Source organism: Catharus ustulatus, chromosome Z, assembly GCF_009819885.2.
Source record: "Catharus ustulatus isolate bCatUst1 chromosome Z, bCatUst1.pri.v2, whole genome shotgun sequence".
Taxonomy (NCBI): domain Eukaryota; kingdom Metazoa; phylum Chordata; class Aves; order Passeriformes; family Turdidae; genus Catharus; species Catharus ustulatus.
In genome coordinates this window covers 33,782,980-33,800,910 of record NC_046262.2, presented here as the reverse complement: position 1 = coordinate 33,800,910, position 17,931 = coordinate 33,782,980, and the positions used below count along the sequence as shown (strand labels likewise).

Sequence of the window (17,931 nt, the reverse complement as noted above, 5' to 3'; positions counted from 1 at the left end):
CATTCCTCAAGCTATCTTGTGGTTGACTGAATTCTCCACATATCATGGAAGGAACTTACATGTGGTCAATTGACAGCACTATGCCTCTCTCTTCCCTCCTAATGCTTGGCTGGATAGGGACTTTCCACTTATGTCTGTCAGTCTTTTACCAGTGCTCTTTCCTCCTACCAACTCCACTCACATAATAAAATTGTACAAATAATTCTATTTTCTTTCTATTTCATATTTAGAATCATAGAATGGGAAAGGATCTTTAGAAATCATCTCATCCAGAATCTCTGCTATGAGAAGGGCCATTTTCAACTAAACCAGGTTGCTCAAAGCCCCATTCAACTGGTTTTGAATGCTTCATGACATGAGTCATCCACAACTCCTCTGGGCAACCTGTTCCAGTGTCTCACCACCTTTGTTGTAAAAAATTTCTTCCTTACATCTAGTCTGAATCTATCCTCTTACAGGTTAAAACCATTACCTCTTGTCCTATCACAGCAGACACTGTTAAAAATTCTGACACCATCTTTCTTACAGGATCCATTGGAAAGTTGCTGTAACATCTCCATGGAGCCTTCTCTTTTCTGGGCTGAACACCTCCAACTCTCTCAGACTGTCTTCACAGGAGAGGTGCTCCAGCACTCTTGCTATCTTCATGGACATCTCTCTAGCAGATCCACGTAATTCTTATATTGAGAACCCCAGATCTGGATGCAGTATTCCAAGTGGAGTCTCACAATGGTGGAGTAGGAGAAGCAGAAACCCCTCCTTCCCCTGCTGCCCACGCTACTTTGGATGCAGCCTAGGACATATTTGGTTTTCTGGACTGTGAGAGCTGGGTCATGTCCAACCTCTCACCCACCAGCATCCCCAGTCCTTCATAGTAAGGCCGTTCGCAATCCCTTAACTCCCCAGGCAGTATTTAGCTCACATGCAGATCAGGAGGGCTTTTCAGGTTCTTCAAAAGTAACGAGGCAGAGTACATTCAGATCAAATTCAGTAAAATACAGTATTACAAGGACTGTCCTGTTCACCATTATTTTAGCAGCCCTGTCCTTCTGGGAATATATGATATACGAAACTTAATAGCCTCTACACCTCTTTATAGATTACCTCTGTAATGTCCCAAACAAGAAAATATCAGAATCACACATTGTTACTGCCATATGGATTAAAAGCACTTCTTACTATTTTTCAAATAAATCTGCATTTCCCTAGTCCATAAGTCTTCCATAAAAATGACTGTTGGCTATATAAAATAACATTATACTAAATGACATTAAAAAGTGTACTTACAAAGTGGTCAACAATTATGACACTTCAAAATTATGATTTAATTAATGTTTTAAAATTATAGATTCATTTTATATTTTATCCAAGCTAGAGGCAGGAAAATAAACTTATTACAGAAATATGTTTGTTCTTTTTGATAACCAAGTTTTGTTTTGCCTATCCTTCAGTATCAAGCTATTTTTCATAGACATAAAATCCATCTAAATTTGCACACCATATATTTATACTTTAATAGAGAAAAAAATTCTTAAGACTCACTCTGTCCCTATCAGAATTTTTAAACACTCACAGATACATAAATTATATTATATATGCACATTCCTTTAAAATGTGTTACTAGGAGGGGTGTGCCATTTGTCTTATTTATTTTACTTGAAAAAGGCCTCTGTGCTAAATTCTGGACCACTAAGGTCAGAGAACATGCAGCACATGCTGCTCGGTATCTAGACGTACCCACCATACCATACATGGTGATTTTGGCATGTTGGCTCAGTCAACTCTTAGAAAAGCAAAGGCTTATGGTGGTTTCCCCAGCTAACAACCCAATAAATAAAAATCATTTCCCTGAAAAACAAAAGTAAGCATGCTTAAAGAAATACAGAAAAACTGAAAAACACAAATAGTACATTCTTACACTAGTTATAATCATTACTATTCTTCAGTGGTTTTTAATTTCATGTAGCACAGTACCTAAAACAGAAAAGTAATTGTGAAACACTGGAATCAAAGGTATCCACCTCGATGAATGAAGTGGTGATCTTACTGAATACTGTTGTCTCCTTGACTAGCTGATCTAAACAGTGTCTCTATACAGTGCAGGATGGTTCCCAAGAAGAAGTAATGTGTAAACCTGCTTTTCTGCTTTCCCACCTACTTAAAATGGCATCACATACCTTACAGGGTTGAAATATGCATCTTTGGCTAATTGCCCACATTGTGGAATGTGTACTTCACTAGTTTTATTTAATTTATCCCTTTGTGGTTAAATTTATCTCCTGCTGATACAGACATCATACAGAATTCCTTATATGATCACATACTTAATATCTGGGCAATCAACATGTGGTTTTTTAGCTACACGTGGTTTATGAACAACTCTCTTGCAGTGCAACCAGCTAATTCACATGAGCAGCAGCAGACCTTCACTAACATGACAACTACTGTATAATTCAGCTTCCAGATCGGGTGAAAGAAAACCCTAGGATCTAGCAGACTTCTAGTGCCAGTGCTGTCCCAGGAGAGTGCACCTGAGGAGTCAAAAACTCCCTTGCCTCTCAGCTCTCCTCACCAAAGTTCTGGGATGTGTTTGTTGCTCTTAGCTACAGGGAAAACTTACTATATAACCCTGAAGTTGTGAAGCTGCCACTACCATCTTCCAGCTTAAATAACCTTATTGTGAAGAAATCCCACCTCTTGTACCATTGCAAAATATCCCACCTTCTGTAAGGGATATTCTGTAAGAATACTATTTTCTGTAAGATAGTGTTGTTTTTGAACAACAAATATGCAATATAAAGTAGGTAATACTGGGTTAATATATCCATATCTCACATAGCTGGTGTTTAAATTTCAACAGAACTCTCTGCATAGCTGGAGATCCTTTGGGAAATATTCTATTGTGCAGATAAAGCAAAGGTGAGATTAAAATAATAAAACCCATTTTGGTTCCTAACTGTAGAGTCCCTTTTTCATTATATGTAGCAAATGTCTACAAAAGCATTTTAGATTGTGATTAACACTAATATAATTTTCACTTATTTTCCCTCAGATACATAAAAAGACCAAAAATTAGACAAAACATCACCAAATCATAGCAATTTGCTTAAATGTTTTGCATCTTTTTCTTCTGTCCTTCTCACTTATATGCCATTCTACTGTATCTATTAGTCTCTACTGTCACGTTTTCTCATCACTGTTTTTTTCATGATAGACATTTATCTACGTTTCCCTTGTTATTGCTGGTTTGCAATATTGGTGACTTTGACTCAAAATGTGCTCCTCTTTTTTCTTCTAATCACAGGACTTCAGAAACTGACAAGCCACAGTCTTCTGATTTTCAGCTCTCTGGGACAGGACACTGTATTAAAAAACCAAAAGAAAGCAAACAGAAAAACCCCTTCTCTAAACTTCTGTGAAATTTTGACAGGATTTGGGGTTACAGTGGAGATACTAAGAACAGGAAAAATGTCAGCAGAGAAAATAATGTCAACATCTCAGAATTTGAGTTTTCAAAAATTGTTGCACTAAAATATCACAGAATTCGTATTGGGAAAAATTAATGATAAATGTGGTTCTTCAGTAATCAGTAATTTATTAATTTGAGGTTGTGATTATTAATCCAGTTATCTTCAGGTATTTTTTTAATGTTCTAAATTCCAACACAATAAGAAAACACTGAACAGTTCTTGAACAGTACTATGACAGTTCCTGATTAGGACAACAGAAATATTTTCTCAAATATAAATGCATTCACTGGCAACTTGCTTTGATCAGGAAACAAAAGATTAATGCAAGATTCAAAAAGGATTAATTTCTATTAGTACATTCATGTTTCTCCTTATTGAACAAAATACAGTTACAGAGAAGACACATCTAATTATTCAAACCACTCTAAAGAAACTGCAAAAGGCTAAAATTAATTATGGGATGAAAATTGGCGATCATATTAATGAGGACAGCCAGTTTCAAGAGCTTATGACAATGGATAATACAAAAGCTGAAAACCTGACATACGGAAGAGATCCACTAAGGGATACTTTTTCTTGGTAGGACTATGAGAAAAGGGCTAGATAGGATCATACAAGTAGCTAATTTCAGATAACAGACCAGTTTCAGGAAGCTCCATCACATGCTTACCACCCTTGCACACATAATTAAACACCCTTGAAAGTGACAGACATGTCACCTTTGTAGAAAGTATCTAAGGGCACAAATCGGTGCACTCCATGGGGAAAAACTGAACACATCATTGGCACCCTTATGAGAAAGAATTTGTTAAATAGAATTTGCCAGATGATCTTGAGAAAAGGATAATGACCTAAAAATCTGGCAAGTGGCTTCTGAATGAGGAAAATAACACACACAAGAACAAGGAAAGCTACTCAAGCAAACAGTAACACTTGCACATGCAGCTCAACATCCTTCAAGCCATGGCAAACATCCAGAGTTTCATAAAAATGTGGGTGGGGGAGCAAGGAGAGGGAGAAGTAAATAAGGAGAGGATGTGAATAATTCTTCCAAGATTCTGTAGATAAGTAGCCTGTCATCCTGTTATTCAAGATTAAGAAGCAACAAATTCCTCACTGTTTTTGTAGAGCTAATATCATTAAGTCTTTGTATTAATCTTTGCTTTCAGCAGGACACACTGTTACTATAGGAAAAATTGTTTATTTTTGCTGATAGCCTTGAAGAGGTAGGAAGTGAAGAAGAGATAGAAGCATAAGAAAACAGAGTGCAATGGTTATAGCAATTCTGTGAAAACTAAATGCCGACATTACTCTTTCTTTCTTGATCTAACGTATGAGTGGGTAGCCAAGAGAAGTCCGAGTCTAAAAGCTGCATCAGAATAAATAAATATTTAGTTAAAGGCTTGGGGGTGGGGAAGGAAATACCTGTCTCAAAAGATTAAGGAACATCATAAGAAGTTATTTAAGTGTTTATCGTATTAAAGATCCAGTTACCTTCTCAGTTAATTGCTTCCGTCCATACTTGTCTCAAAACTCTTTTCCAGTGGGCAATATATTATTGCATATTACTATTCAAAACATTTCCAGTGAGATTCCTGTGCCTGCTCATAAATGTTGCTAGAGGAATTAATTAAGTGAAAATCCAGGGTTATCCTCTACTCTGTTTTCTTAACTTCCTCTGAACCATCGTTTTGCAGATTTTTTCAATCTTCTCTTTCTTGGAAATGAAACTATCTTTTTCCAAGCAGTCTAGTCCGAAGATAACCTTGCTAAACCCCTGTTTTTGCAAGCATTTGTAATGGGTAGTGGTATGGCAAAATTTATGGAATAGATGCCATATTTAAGGAAATAGTTTCAAAGCAGCATCTACATATTCTATTCAGGAAATGGCACAGAAACACTTTTTATTTGCTGTCTTTGTTCTGCTTAAACACAAAGGAATAATACTGCTTTGGTTTTCTTAAGTAGTTTACCACTGGAGTTAAGAATAATAAACATAGGTTTTATGTTCATTTAATATTGTGATTAATGTAAACAAGCTTTCTAAAGGCAGATCTACCCTCTTTGACCAAATAATTAAAAACTGTACTCATATATTTAATTTTTGTAACTCAAGAAGTCAAACTACTGAAAGCAGTTTATTGCTACTGAAGACAAACACAACCTCAAGTGTCATAGTTTGACTACATTGCACTTAATTTTTGAAAACATTTTCAGATTATTTCTGCCTTATTCTGCCTTCAAAAAATTATATTTCATTCTTTAGTAACTGAATTAGCTTTATTTTTGCATCCAATAACCATCAGATTTCAATGTCCTGCAATGATTTCCTATTTTCCAGATTTTGTTAACATTACGAAAGACATGTTTTTCTGCTCAGCTACAAGAATGCTAAAGGAGACTTTCTACCTGTTGCTGACTGGAAAGGAATATTTCCAAACATTCACTGTTTGAGGCTCCATAGATGTTTGCTTTCATTTGTTAAAACAAATAAACAACCTAAAAAACCAACCAATCAACCAGATAAACAAATAACCTAACACCAGTAACTGCATTCTCTCACCTTTTCTGTATGGGAGAATCCTTATATTTCTCAACGTAATGATATGTGATTTCTAAGAAAAAAAGTCACACTGAAAGGAAGAGGGAAAGGCTCACCTCCTAGGTAATTAAATGATCTAATTAAGCTCTTGGCTTTGAAAGAGTTCTTCAGATCTCTCTTGCTTACTCTTTCCCAGCTTTGAATTCAGCATCAAGTGAAAAAGATGGTGTTAAATATGATTAGGAACAACCAAATTAAAAATCCACAATTTCAGAATCCACATAAAGACTAAATACACAAAAAAAACATGCTTAACCAATGATGTGGGAAGTATATCCAGGTTGCCACGTGACCATATAATTCATTCTAGCACACACAGAACACAATTTGAACTGTCTTAAATTTTACAATTCAGCATAAGTTGTAAGTATACACCCCAGAGCTTTTAAGAAACTAGGATTCTTTGAATCTCTAGGCTTTAGATTTCAGAACAAGTGGAAAAATTTCTATCTGATTAACTTAAATTCCATGCTATCTTCATCTCCTACAACCATCTGAATTTTTCTAGTCAGAGCAGTTTACATATAATTATGTAGTATACTACTATACTACATAATATGCATATTGTATAGAATGTACTATACATACAGTATATGTACTGTAGTTTTTCATCTAGACATTTTGGAATACTTAGAAAATGCAAATAAAGAAAAATTACTATAAAACAGTAAAAATAAGAACAGCATGAAGTGTTTCCCATGTACTTCTAGGAAGTCTAAAACCAAATAAAAATCCTCCTGCTTTGCTAAATTAGGGCATAGAAGACAAAAATAATGGTTGCAAACATTATTTTAGCCTTGAGATATTTGACATTCTGTGCTTTATATGCAATCAAGAATCCATTCTCCATTCCAAGTTCATAACAGATGCTACAATTCAGACAAACATATCCTACTGCAAGTATTGCAAATGTGCCAAAAAACTCAGTTTGAAAAATGAAATACAGTTATCAAGTTCAATATTCCCACTTCCAATCTTGGTCACAATAAGGTTTCCATATTATACAGACAACCAGCTAGACACATACACAAATATGAAGAATTATAGATGGAATTTTTCATGAAAGTAGTATCTCCGGAAGAAAAGATGCACTGTCAGTTCTTTGGTTTCTGTCTCCTATATTTTAGCTATGCTAAAAAGGGTTGATAAAAGCATTATAGCACATATTTAAACAGTGGAAGTTTCTTCCTAATTTTTGCTCTAAAAATTGAAATTGAATTGAAATCTAGACATTTCCAGACCATTATTTTACCCAGCATTATAGACAAATTTAACAGTAGTTGTAAACTGGGAAAAAACTGAATATCGTAACTAAAGCAGGAATAGTGATGGCAAGAGCATTGAGAAAGATTTGGGGAGGAGACATATAATCTTGTTATTACAAGGAAGAAAAATATCTCCCAGCAGACACTGGGTTGAATTTCAGAGTTGACATGGAAAAAAATCTAACTTCAAATATTTTAAACATAATTTTCAGGTATTAATCCTGTAATCTGAAAATATTCAGATATCAAAAATGGAGCTAGTAGAGATTCTGCCATTAAAGTCTGTGTTTTTCGTGGTAGTTATTTAAATTGCAATTTCTTCTGAATAACTTTGTCAAGAACTAGGTTGTGCTGTGTACTTCCTAAAGAACATACAAATTTCTGCTGCAACACCATATAAAGAACATAAAAGACACAAGAACATATAAAGTATCATCTCTCTTTTACAACTAGAAAAACCATAAAAAGAATTCAAAATACAGTGTACATTAGAAACATTAGCAATTCAAGACCTCAATTTCATCCTGCGGCAGGATCTATGAACAAAATATCTCTTTATGTGAGTAGGCTTATATGGGGACAGGAAAAGTCTGAAGGTAGAATGTGAGGAAGGGGAAAGGGAAAGAAGGGGAAGGGGAAGGGGAAGGGGAAGGGGAAGGGGAAGGGGAAGGGGAAGGGGAAGGGGAAGGGGAAGAGGAAGAGGAAGAGGAAGAGGAAGAGGAAGAGGAAGAGGAAGAGGAAGAGGAAGAGGAAGAGGAAGAGGAAGAGGAACCCTATTAAAATTTCTTGGAAAAGTATTTCAGATTCTATGCAAATGTTTAACTTATATCAACATATTTGAGGACAGTCCTATTAATTTCAGGAGAGATGGAAAAAAGGACATGGAAAGAGCCAATTTCAACTTGTTAAGACTGACCAGAAAGACACACTCTGTTGTTACAGAAATTTGATCAGATATATTCTTGCTACAGTTTAAAAAGAAAAGAAGTAAGAAGAGAAATAAATAAAAGAGTCCTACGCCTCAAAAAATCTTATAAATCTGGGAAAAGAAATGAAAAGTGAAACACTACTGACCTTCCACCAAAATCTTATGAACAATTTGCAGGTCTCAATAGATAAATTAACTTAAGAATTGTCCATTTTGTCTTGGAACGAAGTACAAAGTTTCACACAATTACAGAAGAAAAAATATATTTTGAGTATGATTAAAACAGGTTTTTTTAGTTTTGTGGGCAGTGTTTGGGGCATTTTTTGTTTTTCTTTGTTTGGTTTGGTTGTTTTGGGTTTTTTGGTTTTTTGGTTGTTTTTTTTTTCACTCTGCAGATAATGAAAACGAAGGCTTCAAAATGACTAAAAATAGTTCCTAAAATTCCTAAAATCTCTAAAAGTAAGGTTTTCCTGGGGAGTATCTTCTTCCATTAAGTAGACATCTCTTTAAAAAATGTTCAACTACAGCTTTAAAATAATTGCCCAAAATTGTCTTCTAGGCACCAGGTCTAATAATTTTGTGGATTTCATATTCACACATGCAGTTTTTACAGTCATTTTCCCCACTATCAACTGTGCATTGACTTTTGTATTATCATCTGAAATATTAAGCACATCTCTTTTCATCTTGCTGTCCCATGACTGATACAGGTCAGTAGTCAGTGCAGAACCTTCTTCCTATCTGATGAATTCTGTTGTATTTCTTCCTCTGAATAGCAACCAAGCATCAAGTTTTCCTGGTTTTTTTCCCTCATTTCCACTAGCAGATAAAAACATTCTTCACTGCATGGTTATTCAGTGTCTAGTAGATTCTTCTGTTACTGCAGTAAGAAGTTTAAGTTAGCTTTCCAAATTGTATTAGAAATTAATGGCACTTGGGTAACCCCTGAGCTCAGCTTCCTTGAACAAGTCAGTCATCAAATAATAAACCTTTTCTACACTACAAACTCATAATGATATACCCAGGGCAGGTATGCTTAAAATTTGTCATTGAAGGTGTGTATGTTCTACAATCACATCTGTATGTTCTACAATCACACCACACCCAAACAGATGTACGTCAGGAAAATTTAATAAACAAAACAATGCAAACATAAGGCCATTTCCTAGTCTTTGACTCAAAGCCCCAAATTATATCATTCTTGTTTCACTATGCTTATTTACTCATGAAATGTAAATCATCAGTTAAAAAAAACTAAAATCTTTCCTCCTTAATTTCCACTGTCCTATGCCAACATAGCATAGGCGAGCCCATAGAAATAAGAAAGAGATCATCATCTGAGCTCAGTCATTTCTTTTGGAGTCAGGATGAGTGTGGCCCCCTCTATTTCCTCCAAAAAAAGCACTGAGAGCAATAAAATAAAATAAAAATCAAATAAAATACTTAGCCACACAGGTGTAGTGTTTGGCTATTATATAATGTAGCAGTGACATTCTTATACAGAAAGTTTGTTCTTCATGTCAACTTTACACAGTGCAAGGAAAATACAGTGCAAGGAAAAACTGGTTTCTGTAGCCACCTGAATTACACAGAGAATGGCATTATTATTATAACAATGTCAAAATCCAAAAGCAGGTCTTTTTATTTAATGCAATACATATGCCAGTTTAATCTGAAGTCAAAACAAAACCAAATAAAACAATTACCAACAGTTTTGTATAAATTTAGTCTTCCATTATTAGATGCTTTATTGGAACAATACACATATATGGGGTCAGTCTGAAAAAAGAATATATGTACAGATGAAATTTCTGGAAAAACTTGATTGAGTCAAAAGCAGCAGTATCAAACAATATTCTGCAAGCCATATCTGGGATTGATGTAATGTAGTCATTATCTATGACATCTTGCCATATAGAACTATGAAAAATCAGAAGCATGGATGCAAAAATAAGCTTTGTTTAATTCCTCTAATGGATTTATTTGCCAAGATCAGACAGTCCTGCTAGATGATTCCCCCAATTTCTGCACCAGTCTTGAACTGGTGAGTAAGCAGCACATATAATACCACTTTTGTCCACTCAGTAGAATATGCTGTAAAAAACAGGCTTTCTATAGTTCAGCAAAACTCGTTGTTATAATACAATTTCACCTGTATGTTCCATCCAAGTACTGCAGCATCATTTTTTCTCCCCTTTCTTTGCTTCTCCCACTTGAAGAAATGTAACTGTGTCAAACAACATCAGTGCTCTAGTCATCCCAGAATGTATTCTAACTTCTGCAGGTCCAATAGATATATTTCCAAAGGCCTTGAATTGCCTCTTTGCTTTTCACTTCTCCCCCTTTTGGTAGCTTTCCTTGCACATACATGCTCAATAATTATGCTGACTGCACATTTCTCTCAAAAGGCATAAAAAATATACCCTTAAGACTGAAAAGGGTGTAAAGAGTTTAATTAAATTTAATAGGGGCATGACTCAGATGCACATGGCATTATTCACCAGGTCTTGTAAATGACATGTTACACTGCCCTTAGATTGCTTACTGTAACAGAAACATCTTGCTTGCAGCTGGGGAAGAACAGCAAACTCAGAATGCAAAGTGCCTTAAGGTGCACAACAGCAACATCTACTCATGTTGTACAGGAGCTGTTACAGGAGGATTTAAAATACAGGATCAGAAACATACAGGGGATACTGTGGTGCAAAATCCAGCTAATGACTTGCTAGTCTATTCACTGTACATCATCTCAATAGAAGACTTCATCACATTTCATTATCTTCTAGATCACAGGCAAGGCATATTTTATTGTGTTTTTCATGGAAAAAAACCCAAAACTAAACCAACCCAAAACTCCCAAAGAAACAAGCAAAGAAACAAACAAAGAAACAAACAAAGAAACAAGCAAACAAAAAACTGAAGAGTAAAATTATTGAAGTATGGAAGTATGAATTACAGTGAAAAAAATTTTTTTTTCTTTTTCATGTTAAGTGAAAGTCTTAGAAAAGTCTAAGGAAAACATTCAATTACTAGTCAAGACTTTCAAAAATCCTGATACAAAACACAGGCCTGTCTGATAGCCACACAGAATTCCTTAATCCTTGGGAAAAACTAGCAACAATAATTTACATCCTCTGAGGTTCCCATAAAGCTCTAGTAGTGTTCACTTCATGCACCCAATGTGAGCTTCTACACCAAGAACAGAGATGCTTTTTAATGCATAGGTTATGTTTCCATTCTAAGAGAAGCAATTTACAGGGGTATGAAACTGGTAGGAAACTGGAACATGATACTAGCAATCTAATCCAGATTATCAAAAATTATACCTCCACTTTTGAAGAATATATTCATTAAACAATTCTGCCATCTTTCATTAATGATCACAGAATTTTCACTATCTGTTCTTAATTGTATGGTAGCATTATCAACCCAATTATTGCAGGAAATACTTATGAAAGGGCTGGTATTTTCAAACCTGTGAAATCTGGCATTCACAATTAAATGAGGAAAGAGATAACAATTCAAATCAGATAGATACCACAGAAACGCTGTTTGATTTCCTCTTTTCCCTTCATCTTCAGGAGGCAAAAGCTATTAAAGAAGAGGGGTTTATTGAGGTCATACACAAGAGGAGCAACTAATATTTTCAGAAATCTTGTCAGAAACTTTACAATCAGACCAGTGCTAAAATATTCCCATCCCCTCTATTTTTCTCTGAACCTACTGTAGCTCTTTTTAAACCTGCAGTAAGAGTTCACAAACCCTTGATTCACCCCACCTTTGTACATACCTATTAACCTGAAAATATGACTGCTGTAGGATCCATATGTAATAGCATTTTGTGAATAACCTTTGCTTGGTGGAACAGGAGAAGAGGAAGTATCACTTCTTTCCCTGATGTATGCACATATTCACATATGGCCTGTGAAAATGTGTGAAAATGCTGACGGCTTAAATCTCTAGTGAGTTGCATGCTCAGAGATCTGTAACTTAAGTAAACTTATTCTCACTTTCATAATTTAAATAACTGATTTAAATTAAATTTTATCTCCTACACCTGAATTATCAGAAATGGCAATACAATTTTTCATTAAACTTTCCTAAAAAACAGTCAGTTGAAGCCAGCTGTGCTACAGGTTTAAGTTAGACCACCATGGTAAAAAAGCTAGCCCAAAGTGTTTTCTTAAAGTAAAGAGCAGGTCTCCAGGAAAAGATTGGTAGACACAAAATTGATCATTAGCCAGCAATGTTTCCCTTGCGCTAGATAAACCAAATGTTATCCTGGTCTGCATTAATCAAATGACTGCCAGTAGCCTGAGGGAGGTGATCCTTCCTGTCAGCTCAGAACAGATGAGGCCATGCCTGGAGAATTTTGTCCAGTTCTAGGCTCTCCAGCAGGCGAGAGAGATGGACATGCAAGAGGAGTCCAACAAATGGCCACAGTGATGGGGGGACTGGACTGACAGACTGAGAGGGGCTGTGCAGCCTGGAGAAAGGCAGGCTTGGGGAGATCTTATTAATGTATATAAGAACCTGAAGGGAGGGTGCAAAGAAGACACAGGCTCTTTTCAGTGGTGCCCAGCAACAGAATATGAGGCAACGTTTGCAGACTCCCTCTGAACATTAGGGCACTCTGAGGGTGAGCCCTGGAATAGGTTTCCCAGAGAGCTGGTGGAGTCTCCTTCTCTGAAGACAGTCAAAAGCTGCATGGACATGGTGCTGGGCAATTGGGTCTAGGGAACCCTGTTTGACTGGGGGGATTGGATAGGATGATGTCTAGAGGTCTCTGCCAACCTTATCTACCTATGATTCTGTGTTTCTAATTAGAAAAGGAGGGTGAAACAATAGGAACTTCAACATGTCAGACGATGATGTAAAAATACGTCACTGTGATTTATTGCCTAGAGTTGATAATATAACCCAGAACCCATTTGATCTATTGCAAAGCTCAAAAGAAAACTCTAGTCATTAAAGTAACAGAAGTTTATTTAAACTTTCCACATCAAGATGAAACTTTTGAGTTTGCTCAAATTTAACATTGCCAGCCATAATCAAGTTCATCAATATGATTTTGATCACAAGGCTTCCAAGATTTATAAAAAACACACTACAAAATTGTTTTGATGGGTACAAACTGCTTTCAAGATCATTCTACATGAAGCAAGTAGTGGCATGGGGATGTTTTAGTGCTGGCTGCCTAATTGACCCATACAAATAAAGTACTTGTATCCTAATATTTGTCCTCATCTCACAGTTTTCTTGAAGTCATATCTGAAATTACTCCTGATTGAAGCATTTTGATCTTCTTACTATAATAAGGTCAGTTTTTCACAGGTAGGGTTTCAGCATCTTTGACTGCTTTATTTTCAGCTTCAGTCAATAGAAACGGAAGTTACAGTCTTCTCTGGACAATGGAACAAAACTCACTGGATTTTCACTTGATGAGTATTTTTCTGGGGAAGGATAAAGGTAACTGCTTAATACAATTTACTATTTTGTCACTACATGCAAGTATTTTAAAAATATGCTCTCCTCTGCACATGACTATTTCCTGATACACAAAACACCACCACTTCATTTCCTTCCACCCTGTAATATGTGGTTATTTCTCCATTTAAAAAATTATGTTAATAAATGCAACAATACAGAATTGCTGTCTGTTTATATATATATATATTCTGTGTGATACAGTCATACAGGGCCTATATGCTCAGTGAAGCGTAACTTTAATCCCCACTTACCACATATTACAAATGCAAAAAACACAACAGGAGGTTTCCTGAGCTGATTCTGTTCTTGGCCCTCTGAAATGCTGTCCGTGAGGACCACTGATTTCATTTGGGCTGTCTGCGTGTACATTTGAGACTAGAGGCAGGAGGCAGCCCCAACATGCTATTTCAAGAGTAACACTATCTCAGTAAGTGTAAAATTAAATTCTTGTAACTAAGTATCCAGCATAAAAGCCAGGGGAAACTAAACTGCCGGTTAAAGCTTCTAAGCCATTGCTGGCATCTCCCTCACAATTTTCAAATGTATGCCTGAATAGTTTGTATTTGCATATAAAAAAGAAATAAGGAGATATTTTAGCTCCTCACAAAGCAGAACTGCTTGCAAGAAAGAGGCAAAGCAGGTGCACAGGGCCAGGATAAACAGGGATAGAGCAGAGTGCCCGGGGAGATCAGCTCAATCTCAGTCCTGGGAAAAGAATTGATGGCAGGATTAAAGGAAGTGGCAGATGAGGTTTCCTTTGCAGGATCACAGCTATTACAGTTCTAGTGGCCTGTATCAGAACAGACAGCAGATGCCATTAGAGATTGGTCTTTATGGGCCAGTCTGGGCATCCTGAGGATACCTGTGCTACCAAAGCAACCTACAATCTTGTTCAACAACTTTTGCAGTGGTACAGTCTGATCCAGTCCTGGCCACATGCCTTTAGGTGCAAGCTGACATCACACTTCATCCCTCGTGGCATTCCACTACTTTTGAATAGGTTCCTTGCATGGAATTCAAAGTGGTGCAATAACAGAAGCAACCTAACACAAAAGTTTCTCTATCAAAACTAAAAATCTTACTCACGTGACTAAACTAATTTCACCATGGATGTACAGTTACCAGAGAGGTTCAAGAGAGCAGAAAACACACTTCAGGAGCACAGAAGGAGACCAAAAATGCAAATACAGAGAATTATGTAAGTTTACTTCTAAGTTTTTTGAAAGTGACTCTGTACTTTTTTTTTTTTTTTTTAATTAAGGTGTTGCTAGTTCTTTCCTTGAGATATTTAAGATATTTCCCTAATTACAAAGATATCATCATTACTGAAATGTGCTATTACTTTTTTGCATTCATCTTTGAAATTTAAGAACAAAATCAAGTGGGAACAGTTTCAGAAAGCCATGTTTACACTTTCTTTTCTTTAAGGCACAAACAAAGCTGAAAGTGAACTCATACAATGTCTCCAGACTGGTGCATCCTCACTGAGTTCTTCTTATTATCATCATCATTATAATTTTATTTTATTTTATTTTGTTAGAGTATGAAATAAAAGCTGGTCAATGGCAAATTGACGAATGAGCAAAACAAACTACCTGTAAAACTATAAAACACGTCAGAGGATATCAATTACACCCAAGGGAAACCCACTGACAGGGCCACGGCTCAGGTCTCGACTTTAGAAAAGAAACACCCGTGTGAGAAACGCGGGGGGGGACTCTAAGCTTCTCTGCCTCTTGGCGAGTATTTCCCCGCAATGAAGCAGGCTGAGAACCTCACGCCCGACGCTCGGAAAAGTTCAGCAACATCGCAACTTCCATAATAACGACGCTTCAATCCTCCCTTCCAGGGAGCTGGTGAGCCCATCCAGGCGCACGGAGACGTGCGCTCGGCGAGGGGGGCAGCCGGCAGAGCCTCCCGGCCGTGCAGTACCTGCCGGCTGAGGAGAAGCCGCCGGGGGCAGCGCTGCCCCAGTCCGGAGCACCGTGGCAGCCACAGGTGCAGACCTCTCGCCGCCCCGGCGGTGCGGGGGAGCCGCGTCCAGAGAGGACGTCCCGCGAGCCCCTTACCTGAGCGACGGCGAGGAGCCCCAGGGAGAGGGCGAGTGGGGAGGTGGCAGTGGCCCGGCGCTGCCCCGCGGCCATCGTGCTCCCGCGGTGCTCCGCCGTGGTGCAGCGGGGCCGCCGCTCCGCCTGCCTCGGGCCGGCGCTGCGCTCCTCTGCAGCGGCGCGGGATGCGCGGCGCCGCCGGGCCCCACAGGGCAGGGAGGTGCGCGGGGGCGCGGCCCCCCTGCCGGGCGGCGGGGACGGGGCGGGGAGCCGCCCACGACGGTCCGCCCCGGAGGGTCCGCCGGGACTCGGACGGAGCGGGCAGGGCTGGACAGAGCGGTGGACCGCTCGCACGGGCGCTCGGAAGCGACGGGCCGCCTTGGGGACGGGGCTCTCGAGGGACGACGGAGTGCAGGGGCAGGGACAGGAGGTGCAGGCTGCTGTTGGGAACACAGAGAGGGCGAGGGCGAGGATTCGGTGTTTGGGAAGAGGTGGGCATGTGGGCAGCAATGAGGCAGGCACAGAGCGTGTAGGCTGGGATGGGCATTCCAGGCTGAGGCAGATGGGACTGGGGCACACAAGCAGGCATGGGGCAAGCAGATACGGATGGCTTATGCAGGCGGGTATGGGCCATGCAGGCCTGGATGGTTAAAGCAGGAGCAGGGCATATTGGCAAGCGTGGGATTCTGTGGCAAGTGCAAGGCGGGCAGGCATAGCCAGTCATGCAGATGCAGAGTGTACAGATCCAGAGATGGGACCCGCCTGCCGTGGAGTACTGGTATGCTGTCTTTGACATGCCTCCTACTAAGCCTAAGAGCATTTCCAGGATCCTAAGCTGAAATGCTGTAGTGCTGCGACTCTTGCTACCCACATCTGCCTGGATGTAAAGGCTCCAGATGCTTAGCCAGGGCAGAAAAACCCCTTCATACAGCTAGCTCTCTGTTACCTTCAAGCCTTCACTTAAAGTTTTTGGCTAGTACATGCAACCCCATCATCTGCTAACACAACAGTCAAAATGCAAGCTGCAATAATCAAACAAGAATCTGCCTAATATTGTTTTGGTTGCTTGTGAAAGATTCAGGGCAGCTCCTGTGAGTCTCTTGCAAAATCACAAGAAAATGTATTGTTTCTATGCATGTTCCTAAAGTTCCCACCATGAGCCTATTTGAATCCTCCCCCAGCATTCTGGGCATATGTAGTTACATTCTTGGATTACCCCTGAAAAATGTGCACCCCGATGATGAGCCAAATAAATCATATGGGAAGCAGCAAGTGCAGGGACTAGAGAATGTCTGATTTCTCTCCATCTTTTATGCATTGTCAGACATTGTTGACAAAGTCTTTGCCCTGTGCAGAGAAGGCATGGTGGGTTTGTGGCTCAGATCTGCATGGGAAATCACAACAGCTCTTTCACTCTGAGAATTCAACCTCCTTCATTTGCTAATTCTTTAAAACCTGTTAAATATACAACAAACTCTATGGTTAAGATTTCAGAAATGGTCTTCCAAGTACAGCTACACGAAGCATAGCTCCTTAAATTGAAAAGTGCTTGATTGATTATTCAAGCAGGAATACTCTATGAATATGCATGACAGAATAGAACTAGAATTCTGGTTTTCTTTTTACAGACATATGGTTAGGAAAAGATATTGTCTATAAAGATTCTTGGTTTCAGCAGCATGTAATTCTAGAGGTTAAGGCTCCTGTAGGTATAGTGTGGTCTGAAGTATGTCATAAATGCCACATGATGCAAGAAACAAAATTTGGCTGAAAATAACATTACAGTAATTTCACGAATACAAGCCGCAGCAATTTGACAAAAATTTTGGTGGAAACCCGGAAGTGCGGCTAATAGTCGGGTGCGGCTAATATATTAATAATTTTCTGACATTTACAACCCCAGACGTGCCAGCCAGAGTGCCGAGCGAAGCACCGGCCAGTAAAAGCCGGCATTTCGCAATTGTTACAGTGTTACCGTGTCGCCCTGGCTCCCTGCAGGCAGCACGGGGGGCGGGGAGAGAGGCGGGAGAGCTCTCTTCTTCCCTCCTCTGCTGCAGCCCAGGGGAGGAGGGGGGGGGGGCGCCGCCATTGCCACGGCCCGGGGAGGAGAGTTGGGGGGGGGGGGGGG

General features: G+C 38.8%; 1 protein-coding gene across 1 annotated transcript in view; it reads right to left on the bottom strand.

The window, feature by feature from the left end:
- ADAMTSL1 (ADAMTS like 1) overlaps window positions 1-15,929 on the bottom strand; it is a 433,712-nt gene extending 417,783 nt beyond the window's left edge. Inside the window, exon 1 of the mRNA XM_033085355.1 lies at window positions 15,825-15,929. Within this exon, the coding sequence (XP_032941246.1) occupies window positions 15,825-15,899 (75 nt within the window). The 5' untranslated portion in view covers window positions 15,900-15,929. The remainder of the gene's footprint in view (window positions 1-15,824) is intronic.
- Window positions 15,930-17,931: the final 2,002 nt, after the last annotated feature.